This window comes from Calypte anna, chromosome 1 (genome assembly GCF_003957555.1).
Source record: "Calypte anna isolate BGI_N300 chromosome 1, bCalAnn1_v1.p, whole genome shotgun sequence".
Classification (NCBI taxonomy): Eukaryota; Metazoa; Chordata; class Aves; order Apodiformes; family Trochilidae; genus Calypte; species Calypte anna.
This window is the reverse complement of record NC_044244.1, coordinates 9,781,738-9,796,624: the sequence shown is the minus strand read 5'-3', so window position 1 is coordinate 9,796,624 and position 14,887 is coordinate 9,781,738. Positions and strand designations below refer to the sequence as shown.

The 14,887-nt window shown below is 36.1% G+C and overlaps 1 protein-coding gene across 1 annotated transcript in view; it reads right to left on the bottom strand.

Annotated features, from left to right (window-relative positions):
- Positions 1 to 5,088: 5,088 nt before the first annotated feature.
- PCLO (piccolo presynaptic cytomatrix protein) overlaps positions 5,089 to 14,887 on the bottom strand; it is a 281,990-nt gene continuing 272,191 nt past the window's right edge. Inside the window, exons 23-25 of the mRNA XM_030467444.1 lie at positions 8,907 to 9,041; positions 8,147 to 8,292; positions 5,089 to 5,229 (exon numbers count right to left, since the gene is read on the bottom strand). Of these exons, the coding sequence (XP_030323304.1) occupies positions 5,089 to 5,229; positions 8,147 to 8,292; positions 8,907 to 9,041 (422 nt within the window). The remainder of the gene's footprint in view (positions 5,230 to 8,146; positions 8,293 to 8,906; positions 9,042 to 14,887) is intronic.

The window sequence follows — 14,887 nt, the reverse complement described above, 5'->3', positions numbered from 1 at the left end:
AAATGTGGCATGTTCGGGATACCCTGGGAGTTGAGCTAATACAGGACAGATTAATATAGTCAGTGTGTGCAGTATTACAATAAAACCACTGTGGTCAACATATTGGAAATCTGAGCAAGCAAAATAAATTTTTATGTTAGTTAAGGAAAACAAACCAAACCAGATATTTTAAATATTTATTTGTTAGACTGGGTTAACAGCCTTTATACAGCACAATTTGCATAAGTTCTCAAGATACATCCTGTGTACAATCACAAAACCATGGCATGGATTTATACATAAAGTGAAAACTCAGACAGATTTACAAGCATTTTTATACAATTCTCATACTGCTTTTCTTTTGTTTTATACAACTTTTAAGACTGTGTTGCTTTTTTTCTGATGAATCTTGAAGCAAAACGTAAATTAAAAGAAATTTAAACCAAAATGACTATCAACAAACCACCACCTATGCATGCAACATTCACTGTGGAAACATTACATTTCTCCAAGGACTCATCTTTTTGTGTGTGTGTGTTTTTGTGGGTTTTTTGGTGTTTTTGAGCTCTTTAAACATTGGGTATGCTGTACATGTCTGCAGCATGACAGCACACACACTAGTCAGCCATTTTTGAGCACCTGAGCACATCACTGAACATCTAGAAAATACAGTCAAATAAGGACACATTCACATGCTTGGATGTCAGATGGAGTTAATAATTTCAACTTAGTTTGTTTACAAAAATGTATACTTATTTACAGGGTAACAAATTAAGAAAACAGCTTTTGCTCAAATCATCTATTTTGAGATATGGATATATATATTATAACTTTTGAGCTCATCAGTATATTTTCTTATTAATCTTTTGAAAATAATAAAACAGAACATATAGAAAACATTAAAATGCTTCCTATGATTTAAAGAGAGAGTATCCGGTTCCATTTATTCCTTCTATTTTCCATCTAAATGCAACATGTATTCATAAAGAGCAACTGATCCTACATGCCAGGGGCACTGTAAATTCACAAGGCATGTAGATGTTTAAATGTAACGTAGGTGGATACTTACATTAAATTTCTTCTCTGTTTCATTATCTTTATAAGTTACAATCACACAAATGCAAATTTTCTCTGTTATTCACATAGGTATGTACATATCTAGATATATACTCAATGGAATCTGGGACATTCAGCATTTTAGCAATGAAAATAAAGTACTTAAAAATAGTGTCAGTTATGATTCAAATAATAAGTTAAAAAAATACTATTAACATCTTTATGATATCTCCATGAAACTAAGTCCTAATTAAATAATCTCTATTGGGCACACACTAGCTTACAATATAATAGATGTCTTCTTTTTCTTCATCATCATCCTCAAAGTAAGAATCAATATCAGCTGGTTACCAGCTACCATATCCCACAGCCTAACCATACACACACCCAGCATCCAGAAAAATAACTCATATATTTCCTAGGTCTTCATTTAGAACCAGTTTAAGTCAAAAGATTGGTTGTTGCTGACTTCAGCTGGTTTGGATTGGGGTTTTTTATCTTACACACAGGATCCATGTAATGTAAAAATATGGATAATAATAAAGAAGCAGCACTCATTGCCCCTGGATACTATCCCTTTAAAGTGTTATGATAAAGAAGTAGCTCAACATTCATCATAGAAACTCTCATGTCTAGTTTTAACCTGGAAAAAAAACCAAAAAACTGGCTGTTTGCTACTCATTGTATACATAAAAATAATGATAACATTAGAAATCCCTGTCATTTGTAAATACATACACTGTGCTTTTGCTCATTTTTCAGCTTGTTTCCACTACACAAGACCTTGAAAAAAGAAGCAGCTTCAATCTGTGTTGATTCAGCAGATTTATGAATAAAAAAAGTGAAAATGCCTCTGCTATTGCCTCCCTGCAAAAAGCAATGCCTGCCTCCCTGTCTTCAAAGCAATCATAGAAATGTGTGAATTTATTAATAATCGATCACTCAGAAATAATAAAAGCTGTTGCCACATCTAAGCAAGTTTGGCCAGATATAAGAAACAAAAATTAATGAGAAAAAAAGTGAAAAAACCATACTGAGATATATACAAAAAAGTAAAAAAATACTAATAGTACTTGTTTGATTATATTTTTTAAAAACTTGGTCACAAGAGAGTTTTCCCCGACATTCATAAAACAAGAAAAAACCAAAACAAACCAACCAAACAAACAATAATCAAACCCAGTCAAACATGAATCTGTGTTGCATAGAGTGATTCCAGTACAACCTAGAAATTTGGTCAAAAAAAGGAACTTGGCACACTTTGAAAGCATACTCTAACCTCTGAAATGATGCTGCCTCTGAAAAGAGAGAATGCATGGGCCCAGGTCTGTCACTGGCCCATCCTGGGTGACCCAAAGCAGCCGTGTCCTTGCTGGAGCTGACCAAGGCCTCCCTCCTGACAAACTCTGCTCTTTGTGTTTCATGATGGGAGCCTGATCAACCTGCAGAAGCATTTTGTGGGTGCTCAGAGAATCACAGATGTTTCCATTAAACCAGTTGCCACCAGCTGATTACCCCACAAAGGGAGCTGTTCCATACAGCTGCAGCAACACCACCCAACACAACCCTTTTATAAAATTCTTTGCCACGTTGGTATGTGTGTGAGAGCAAAGCATGTCTGTCCACTAATTCAATTTCAAGTGATGATTACAGGCTTCTCTGTAAGGCAGGCAGATAGTGCTTGCTCCTGCTGGAAATCTCCATAGCAACTACCAGCATGACTTGCTGTCTTTATAACAAATCTCAACAAGAACAAAATCACCAGCAGTTTGCACAAAATTGCACACCTTATGGTTTGTACTTCACACAGTAATTGAAACTGGAACTTTTTTTTTTCACCAAATAAGAAACACACAGTAGCCATCAATGTAAAATAAACCATCAAAAGAGCAACATAAATGTCAAATATATCCACACAAGATTTTTTGGTTTGATTGGGAATTTTTTCTTTGAAGTATTTATCTTCTTATAAAAACATACACAACAACAAAACATACAGGATGTTTACAATAACTGCAGAGGATTGCTTTTAAAATGTATGAGAGGTATACATACACTGGTGAAAGCATAAAATTCAACATTAAAGCAGACATCCTACTCCCACTGTCAGTGATGTTGTATTTTTAAATAGCTAAATAGATTTTGGTAAGATTTCTCTGCTTGCAAGTTAAGCAGGCTACCAGAAGATTATCAATAATTTAACAGGAGTTTCCTTGTTGTGTATGTTATGAATATCTTCTATGTTTTTCTCATGTTCCTTTTCCAGACTTATATTAACTCGACAAAGATAAATTGAAAACTGTATGTGGGAAGTCTCACCAAATTAAATGGTGTAGATTTTAACTGTAATTCCAGCTTCTGAGTAAGCTGAGACTTATTTTTCATTTTTTTAAAAGCATATATTATTTCCAGAATATGTTCCATTGGTCTTGTGCAACCTGTGGCACTGTACTACATATATTCAGAAAGTACAAGGAGACATACATTAAACCATTTGTGAAAAGTTCTCAATGGACAAGAAAAATAAATGTTTGAAGTACAGAAGTTAGGTTATTTTCTTTGTAAATATGTAAAGGTCATGAGGTAATATTTCAAGGGAAACTCTTTTCTAATCAAGCTTTGGAAAATTAAATTACTTCTGAGTAACAAGGGAGTTGGTACCATATTGATTCTTGCTTTTTAAAGAAAGTGCTATACTTTTAGGAATGGGAGAGAAGTCTTTCCCTTCTCCAAAACTGGCACCAGGCAAAACACAACCAGCCAAAACTATCCCAGGCTGTAGTTTCTTAGCAAGTGAGTTAACCACTCAGTTTCACACCCCTGAAAGTGGTACTTCAAGCATGGAAGTGCTTACACAGTCTTAAATATTGCAAGTTACCTTCCTATTCACTTCTTTGCTAACTGAGAAGCCATGCTGTTGAGTGGATTATACTCAGGCATTCACCTATGATAACAGGAGGATATTCTTAATTCTCTCTAATGTAATAGCATCCAGGCAGGAACTGCCCTGCTATCTCTTCCACTTAGATTTCAAGTGTGTCATTGGTGTTGATAGAGAATCCTACACCGAGCTGGCTGGTGGTAGCACGGTGGATCTACTTCTCCAAAGTGCCAAAACAGCCTAGAATTCATCATCTCCTTAGCGTTTCAGAATAAAACTTGTTACTGAATAATAGATGGACTAGTTGAAATAATTGTGTCAGTCAGAGTAAGTCTTGTCACTTCCAAACTTTTTTTACATTGCTGATTCAAAGGGTAGGGTAAAGTACAGTGTCACTGACAGTGAAACAGTGTTTTTATTTCCTGATGTAGTGCAGTTCACATCCTGTCCTTTCTCTTAAAAACACACCCCAAATTATAAACCATATTGGTTTTATCCATTACATTCTAGGACAGTGTTTATATTCATTAACACATAGAAACAAATGAAACAATCATATCTGATTCACCACAGGATAGTTTCTGGAGGAATAAGAAGGAAAAAAAGTAATGTAAAATAATATTACCACTCTTGCAAACTCTTTGAAGTTTGTGTCAAGTGGCATAATCTCACTACAGCAAATTATCAGACAACCTAAGGTGCAGACAAAAAAGTTTTGCACTTCTGAAAAGTGAGATTTGGAAAGTCAATCACCCTAAGTGCTTTTGCATAAAATGATCTCCTTCTGGTTGCACAGAAACCCAGACTGCTCTTTCCATCAGACTACCTCCAGCTGCAGCCAAACTCTGAACCTGCCTTCCAGCCTTCGTTCTTTCCTTCACAGTTACTCTCTTCACAAAGAGTCCAACAACACGGAGCCCTTGTAATCCATCAGTCTTCACTTCAAACAGCCTCGCTTTACTTCTGGGCCCAGGTTTTCTTTGACTTTGCTGTCTTGCAGCAAAACAAGTGTACTAGCCCTCCTTCAAGTGTGCTATGTAGCCCAGAGACTGCTCTTTTCTACTTTGTATTCTGAAAGACTAGCTAAACACAATAATATCAAACTATAGTCTTGGAGTGGTGCTGTTTATAGCAGACTCTGCAGGTTGTGTGCCCTAAGCAGACAGCTCTGCTCAGTGCGCTTGTGTGGAGCTGACCAAGAGTTTGTGCCAGTTTACTATTCTTTTCCTTAGATCCACTTTGTCAAGCCAGATATAAGCTTCCCCAATCAATGTCTTTTTCATAAACTTCCCTCCATTGGAGACAAGCAGAATCTGGGAAAATAATAACAATAAAACAGAATTATCATTGTGCATTGTATGGCATTTGTTGGCAGGCATAAAAGATTAGGAAATGTTGAACTCTGTTTCGGTACCTCCAGAGGAGAAAAGAAACACTGACCCTAACCCTTCATATAGAGGCTTATTTCCAACAGAAAAGAACAGTTTTTCCCTGTGAAAACTGAACCTTCCCTTTCTTCTATTTTATCATCATGGGATATAGCAACTAGATGACAACCTTGAACTTCAGTGAGCAGTTTGTTCACCTGCTGGTTATCAAAAACAAGCACAAGGTCAAGTTTTAAGTTACAGGATGAAGCTTTATATAACGAAAGTATCAGCTCTTTTTAAGGGCATGTGAGTCGAAGGGAACTCTGCATGTAGGCTGTAAATCCAAGCAGACTTAGTGTGTTCTGGCTTCTGACCTCATCATGTGGTTGTCTAACCTAAAATATAGAATTCATCTGAAATCTTACTCCTACTCTGCCATTGCTGGAGGGCACACAGTATTGCATCTCATTTTATAGAGAGTGGGAAGGGCAAAGAACAGCCCCCAGCACTTATGTGAGCTACTCAGGCTGGGTGTTCAAGATTCTCCTTGATGTATCATACAGGCATGAGTTTTCCAGATAAGCAGGCTCATGTCATGCAAGCAATAATCTTCTCTGAATTATTTCAATCTATGAGCTTCTGGGAAAAATATATTTGATAAAATATATATACTTTAGGGGTGGATTGAAGTTACATGGTCAGATTACTTAATTATTGAGTAACTGGATTAGCAAGCCTCTTTAAAAACAAACAAACAAACAAACAAAAATCCATAAGTGTTCCAAAAAGAAAAAGAACTCATGAAAAACTGCAGTTCCAAGACAGGATTAGCAGCAGGTTTAAAATATTCACAGTCACTGAATACATCTCTGGCAATGAGCAAAGGAGGCAACTGGTAACAGTAGGAGGCTGTCAACCTGTGTGTGAAACAGCAGGAGCAAAAATAGACTATTTTACTGCTCGGTTTCGCAGATCTAGGTTAACAGAAGACCAGTAGGACTCAAGGACCTCATAGTCCACTGAGAGGCTAGAAGAACCCATATAGCAATAGAGATGTAACAGAAAGATAGAAGAACTAGAGCTTCCAGTAACCAAGAACTTTAAAGATTTTTAAAGATTTTTTCCATTTTGATTTGAGAAAAAAGTAAACTTTACTGTACAATGGAAATTTAATTTTTCTTTAAAGGGGAGGCAAGAAATTTGCAATAGTTTTCCTCAATGAAATTCCTAGGAAAAAGTTCATCCAGAACTTTGACCAGTTCTCTGGTCAAGCTTGGTATCAGTAAAGTATGTACCTGGAAAGTTTAGACACCAACATGCCTGTCACTCAACAGCTTTGGTGATGGAAGATCAAGTGACTCTTAGGCACTGAGCTATTAGGGAACCCTGTTTCACTCAGAAAGCTCATCCTTGTGTAAAAAAGGCAGACTGGCCGAACTGCCAGTGGCTTCTAGGTCACTTGGTTCAGTGTTTCTTGAGAAATGGACAGTCCAATAGCAGGAAAGCCAAACCAGAACATCTGTGAAAAAAATTCTTCTGGGTTTTTCTGATTACCCTCACATAAGACATTATGTATTTCTAATTGCAGCAAGCCAGTCAGCCAGGAGCCAGCTGTGGAACAAGGAAGAGGAGCCAAGATCTCAGTGCTTTGCAGAAGGGTCCCAGGTGGGTTGCCAAGGAACAGGGAAATTAGAGGAGTGAGTGAGCAAGCTGCCAGGGGCTGACGGCAAGTGCCTGTCTGAAAGCTGGCAAAATGTTTTCCTTTATCACAGTTTTTTGTGATTAAAAAAAATTGTAATGGAAATTTTCCACTGCTTCCATCCTTGATACTTTTATCTGGAGCCCTTTGGCTTTTATTTTAATGATAAATTCAATAAGCCTAATGCAGGCAGTTAGATAATCCAGTCTAACTTTAGTTAGCAAAATTATAAATTGGTCTTCCAGATTTAAAGGTACATCAAGTAGATGCTGTTATGCTCAACAATGCCTCCTACTTGTAAGATTAGCATGTAGATACTCCTGGAATTGTCCATTTCTTTCTACTGCCTAGAGGAATCCTGATTATCTGTATTTTATTATTTTCCTACTCATGTGAAAGCAAATGAAGGCAGGTAAAGTGAATTCTACCTGTACAAAAAAGCACATCTGGCCAAATGATCAAATGTGTCTAAGCAACTGAAACATAGGACAGGGACCATTCCCTGAATCACAGATCATTTGATGTGTCACAGACCAAAAATACTGTCATCTGCTTTACTGTAATACTGCTTTACAAATGGACACATGTTATAATCCATGATTCTGAAATGCCTGAGATCATGACTATTCCGCCTAACTCTGCACCACAGCTTCTTGAGCAGTTGAACTGAAGAGAATGAAAAAATATATGAAAAAATAACAGGACATGACAAAGAAGTTTTGTTTACTTATCCTGGAAAAACAGAGAGACAGGACAGTAACCTTTCAGTGTGCAAAGATTTTTTTTTTAATGAAAAAGAAATGAGAGAACTGTGCTTTGTGAGGATTTTAAAAGATAATTTTAAAATATGGCAAAGTTAAGTTAGCTATTACAATGAACTTTCTAGATTTCCAGAAAAGTGCTTTTGGAAAACACGCATAACTTACTTCTCTAGGGGATTTTAAGAACAGCTTAAGCTTAAAACTTTGGGGCCTGGTCTAAAAATACCCTCCCTCAGTATGAGGGGATGGATTAAACTCTCTTTTAGAATGTCCTCCACACACATATGTCCATCTTTAAGAGGTTGTGTTATTTCCTTTGTAATTTGAAGACTGATCTCAAATGCCCATAGCACAGCATGGACAACATCCAAAATTAGGTTTTAATAAAATGCAGAATTACCTGAAGAGAATGCCCAGCAGGACTCAAGCTAAATCTAAATGTTTCATTGAATGAAGGCTCTCGGTCGTGCCTGCATACCCTGGTTTTCTTCTTAATTACTCTCTTTTGGGTAGAGATATTGACAACGTACAGCTTCACATACAGGTCTGGGGGAAGAACAGTTGAACGAGTTAAACACAGAAGCTTTTAAATAATCATCGTTGATAATGATTTCAACAGAGGGGAAGTGTGAAGAAAGAGTGTGGTACTTTACAGAGCCACATTCTGTTCACATTCACATAATGTAGAAATGGAATGACCCCGCTAAATCTAAGGTAATTACTTTGTGTTTACAATGCTATCATTAAAAGAACAAACACCTTGATGTCTTTCTGTATGCATGTATGAAAATATCATTACCAGAACGAGTTTTTATTTTTTAAATGCTGTGTCACTTAAATATAATTTTTCACTAGATACAATTGTTCTTTAAAAATTTAGGGAGTTATAATTTTTGTTAAAAAGGACTAATTTTTTTACAATAAAAAGTAAATTAAAGGAGGATTAACTTCTGAGAGTTCATTCACTTCTACAAAATGATTTTATTTTCATTAAACTTGCTCATAGGAGAAAAAAAAAGCACTTCAAAAAAGTCCTATAGAATATGTCATTCTGATTAAGAAGCAATTTTCTTTCCCATTTTAGTGGTGATATTAAATGACTTCTGATACAACCTAATTAATGCTTTCAAAGTATCATGAAGCTATTCTTTTTGTGATACCTGGTAGATGATCTGGAGATTTAAATTTGTATGTGATATTTCTGCACTGAAGGATTTCTACTATCAGTTGTTCTCCATCTGTCTTCATTTCCTTCTTTAATGCAATCTTGATTTCACCCATAACCTGTGTTTTACCTGGAAAAGCAGAAAAAGCAACCCTCATTAATGGAAAAGAAAACTGAGTGTATCTTTCTAACTTGGAAAGAAGTAGAGTTTTCTGGTTTGATTTTTGGTTTTAGTTTGGGGGTGGGGGGGCATTGTCCTTATTTTTCTTTCAGGACAGCTTATAATTTTTAGTCTGGAGTATAAGGATAATGTGTTGCTTGAATGAACAAATGGAAGATGCTTCCATACTGATTTTCATCTGTTCCACAGTATGCAGTGAAAAAGCCTTAACACCATCCTTATGAAACATTGCACTAAATGAATCACAGCTTCAAAACCTAGCAGATTTTAGAAGACTCAGAAGAGATTCCTACTTTTTAATTGTCTGGCTTTTTCCCCTCTTCCTCATGTATGTTCAATACATATTTCCTTTGACAGGGGTGTAAGAACAGCTTGGAGTTGATTTTTTAATGGAAATACATTTAGAAAAAGAGATATACTGATGAAGGGAGACGTTCAGAGAGATCATAGCAGACTGAGCTGGACACGTATGTTCTTTGACTGACACAACACAAATTAAGTTGCTCAGTGTGTCATAGGATTGGACAATCCTGAGGACTGCATTGGTCAAAATACAGTGCCCAGTCATAAGCTTTTCTTCTTAAGTTTAGAAACCATCAATCACAAAGTGATGTGTAAATGGAAATGTCTGGGTATTTTGCTAGCCATTGGATCATGATAAACAAATGATATAATGCAACTTGGAAGAAAGTAAATGCAGTGGAAGAGACACTGCATACCTTTCTAGAGAAGTAAAACTACAGCTTTCTAAAACACTGGGAAATAATTTATAAGTTGAATATTTCTTTTTGCCTCAAGAAAGATTTATTTCAGGTGAAATGTGCAAACCATGATTATCACAGTGGCAAAGAAGCATATAGTAAAATACTATTTTCTAATTTTGTCTGGGAAACAAGCCTGGAGAAGGGTAGAATTGCTTTCTGTGAACATACAATAAAGTAAATATTGAAAGGGAAAAGAAATTTTAAGCTGAATTTGTGTGATATTTTATAGGTTACATATATATTAAATGTGCACTTACTGATGTACCTACCACAAGAGAACCACGGGCATGCACAGCAGCATCATATTCATTTTAGGAACATATTAACAGCAATTAATCAATTATTAAAAATATATAGCTATGATTAAATACATCAGGGGATTTTTACATGACAATGCAGATCTTTTTAGGGCACCAGATTTATTGAAAATCCATTGACAATTAAAAGGGGAAGCTTAATTAACTAAGTTGCTGCAAGGTATTTGAGAAGTCAAGGGGTTTAAACTGACTATCGTGATATTCTTGTTTTTGGAGAACAGTCACACTCCACACTGGGAAAGGTTAATTAGTTCTGCTGTTAGTCTTAAATTAGTGCTATGGTAAATCACAGGATGTGTCATCTGCACTGTTGTCAACTTCCAGGGATTGTTAACTAAGGACTGTTTTCCCATTCCTTTTTGATCAGATGTCTATTGTCAAATAAAATTACCCAAGACAATAGTAAATAGGTGTCTGCCATTGATCTGTGTTATCAAGGCTAATTCATCATTAACAAGTAGGTAAATCTCACTTGGTAATAAGAGGAATTTCATTCAGTTCAAAAGTCTAAATGGAAATTTCTGAACTGATTTACACACGTATTCAAAAACCATCTTTTGAGATTAACTATGTCTATTCACATAAATGGACCAAGTGTGAGTAGGTTGAATATGGCAATTTGAATATGAGGTGCCTCACTGCTGCTACCTGATGAGCATCTTCTACAGTAATTTGCTGTATGGATGCCACATGGCAGAAAACAGCATTAAGAAAATATATAAACAAACACTCTGTTCCATGATTCTGTATAATTTAGTATAGGCTCCTTCAGTTCCAGAAGAGTGACAGAGGGCATTAGAATACTACTGGGGGTAGTGGGATTAGAAATAAAATAGGAAGGGGGTAGGAGGGTGGAACATGGACAATAATATCCCAGCATTTACCAGGTTTCCAAATGTTGGTGCAGAATAAGAGAAGACTAGACTGCTTTGCTATTAGTTTTAAGTCTGACTCCCATCTTGTTGGTCTGTGACAGGAACACAAAACCTAATTTTTTTGTGATATTTAGTGCAAAGAAATTGAAAAAAACGTAGAGTTGTCTTATTGCAGCATGATGATGATGGTATATAACCAGAGAGCAAGAGAGAACAAAGGAGATTTTGGTGGTGCAGGCCCTGCTGTGTTAGTGCTGGCAGTCAGTATAGTGCACAGTGAAACAAACATGTCCTCTGCACTGTTAGAAGACCGGAAAACTGTCTTCAGAACCTAAGTTTTTTCTCAGAAAGAGCAAGTTAGTTTATGCTAAAAAAATTCCCAGAAAAAAACAAAGATAATTCAATATGGAAATCAAAGAACCCAGAGCGCTGAGTTAACCAAGGAGAGAAATTACATGACAGCACAAATGCTAGTTATACTACATGAAGCAATTCTGTAAATGTTCTCTTGAGGAATGTTTGGAATACTGAACTCCATAGATTTTTGCATTTGCGGCTTCTGGTATTTGGTACTTGTCATATTTTTCAAGTGTTCCCCACAAGCAAATTGAAGTGAATGAAATTTGCCTGCCAACTTCTCTTAAAAGCATTTCTGAGTGTTACATGCAGTATTATTCCCTATGAATCTGTTACATCTATAATTATGAAAGAGTAAGTAAAAAGTTTTCAGTATAAGATAGAGAGATGAGCAATGATTACTACAGTGTCATCATAAGCATATGATCAGAAATGAAGACTTCTTTTCTAGAACTAATTTAATTTCTTTAGGTTGAAATCTGGTTTTGTACCCCGAGATTAAAATAATGAATCTCTGAGAGCTCTATGCAGTGTTCATTGACAGAGAACAGGAATGTCTTTGATATATTTTACCATTGCTTGCTCGTCTCATACGTATCTAATGACCTGGACTTGGTGCAGCTAGTTATATCTAGTAGTGTGTAATGAGAAATCATATTTTTCAGAACTGAGCACTTCAAATGGTCCCTATGTAGCTTTACTGCTTAAACACGCAAAATCTTAAATACAGAATATTGGGGTATATTTGTAATCTTTAGTAGATTAGAATCTGTAGTTGTATGTGATAAAGTTTAAAAAAACATGAGGTGGGCTCTTGAGAATTTGATTCAAAAAATGAAATACAATACTTTAAAATATAGGACACGATTAAAGAAAACCCTAAACCATGGGTTCTCTCCCAAGATCCCATCCTTTTGTAGCTTTCTTGGATCTTAGACTTCATCTGTGGCTAATCTCATAGGTGGAGATAATAACATCTAAAGATGTTATAAAAAGAGCTGTTTGGATCTGGTAAAACATAAAGACTTAGAAGGGCTGATGACGACCTATGACACCGTTTTGTTTCCTTCCACCATAATCCATGAAGCTTGCACAAAAATAATTTTCTGTGTAACAGAATGCTGTTGTAGCAGGAAATATATTTCTGTTGGGTTCTCTTAAAATAATTTTGAGAACCATGCTTCAGTAGACAGCTGTGCTTCAGGAAAACAAGCAGACATAATTTTTTTGTAATAAATAATACAGTATTACTGCAAATACTATCCATTTATTATTTACATTTGAGTACAGGAGATAAACAAGTCCAACTGAAGATAAAGTAAAAGGTACTTGGTACTTGGTTTTTTATTTAACATCACCAAAGTTACTTTAAGTACCAGCTGTTTGTTTTCATAATACTTTTCAGCCTCTTACTGGGATATGAACTACTGGCAAGGCTGTTGTAAAATAATGATGGATGAACTTTAGAAACAATGCTTCCCGATGTTTATGGGCCCTGATTTTTCTGTCCTTTTGAGGGTTTTCTATTACCTTCTCTTTGTCATTCACCTTTCTCCTTGAGAACTGCCACAATTTTCTCTATAGGCTAGTTTTATCTTTGTGTTCCCTACTGTAAGAATCAGACATCTAATACAGTCTTAACTGCTACCTCCTCCTGTCTCACAGTCGTCTAAATAGATGTTGATTGGTTAGGTTACTGGCATAGAACTGTCTCAATAATTATGCTGCCCAACTCCAGCGATGAGGCAGAATATGTGCAGGTTCTGAAATCTGTTGCTCCTCTTGCAACTGGGTACCCATCCTGCTCTGCACCATCAACAGGACAGGGGACAATCTACGGAGTAGACAACCTCAGAGTGAGAGGTATTTCAACTGTTGAGGGTTCCTGCAATGCATTCAAAGTCTTCTCTCATCTGCCTACATGAAGGCAAGGTATTCTTAAACATGAGGTGTTATTACAATTTATTCCTTCTCTTACCTTATGTAGGTAGGGACACTGTGTGCAGGCAGCCATACTCCTCTGAGATGGAAAATGCTATCTGTTCAACACCTGAAAAACAGGTTCCCATGGGATACAGGGATGCTCTGCAGTGGGAGCAGACATGAACCCCAGGAACTGCTCCCTCTTTTCCCTTCCTTCTCCTTACCCTGTAGATGTGAACTGCTGTGAGCAGGCCATGTATTATGAGAAAAGCAAAGTTCTTTCATTTATATCTCCCTGTCTCCTTACAGTGAGGAACAGAAGCAGAATTAAGGAACGTTGCTCTCAACAAACACAGATAATAAGAGTGGCTGGCATTAAGGGTCAGGCATATGAACAAGTTGACAGGTTTATGTTATGATTTTTACAGCTAGGAGCCTCACTGCCCACAAAAGTTTGAATTTACTAATGCAGAAGTTTAGCCTATATGCCCAAAATTCTTAGTATGATTAGGCAAAGAACATTTGAAGGAAAATGTTTTGAGGTCTTATTTTCAGATGAAAATAAACTGTTGTGCAAAATGTATTTTAAAAACAGGGAACTCCTTTTGTCTGTTGAGATTTTGAGGTGGGAAATATTTCCCCCCCAAAATATAAACATTGTTCCTTTTATTGGTCCCTGTGTATGTGCACCTCATACAGAGATATGATTCATTTCTTTTGAAAGAAAATTTTAAAAAGAAGACAAGATAGTGCTGACTGAACTGATGACATATGTAAAAGTTCTTGGCCTGAAGTGATTTGTGGAAAAATGACGCCAATACTTCACACATGCACAAATATGAAAAATAAAACTCAGACTTGCACCAATCCAGTTTCAACTGGCTCTATTTCAGATAAGTGGCATTCTAAAAGGCTGTAGGAAAAGGTTAATGAGACAGTAGGAAGAGGTTAATGAAGCAATAAGATTAGAGGATATGGATTAGAAGAGAAAATTTCTCTCCTGTCAGGAGGTGGTCATGTCAGTGACCTAAAAGAAAGTATGTGGGATCAGAGATTTCTCCAGAAAGATTTTTGCAATATTTTAGTAAGAGTTGTCACTGTACAATTGAATACATGAAGGGAAAATAATGAGAATTGTAAATTTCACATTAAACCAATTTAGGTGATCAGAGACAACTACAGAGAATGATGCTGATGAATACAGAATACCTGGATTTGACATGATAGTCACAGGGAGAATAAAATTAAAGTGAGGGAAGTCAGGAGTTACAAAACTAAATCATAGTACTTCCTTCAAGATGTATCCTACAAGATATTTCTTATTTGTATTTATTGATACTTATTTATATTTCTGTGAAAGGGAAAGCTGTTTATTCTATCAAAATACTCAAACACTGGAATTTCCAAAAATTTAGCTTTGGTTTAGAATAATAAACTGGTGACAGAGATAATCATAAGAAAGTTTAGGTTTCTCACTTGAAGTCCCTAGTCTCTGTAGTCAAAATAGATAGCACCTCCTTAAATTTACATCTTAGGATGGCTAAGTGACCTTGGGAGGT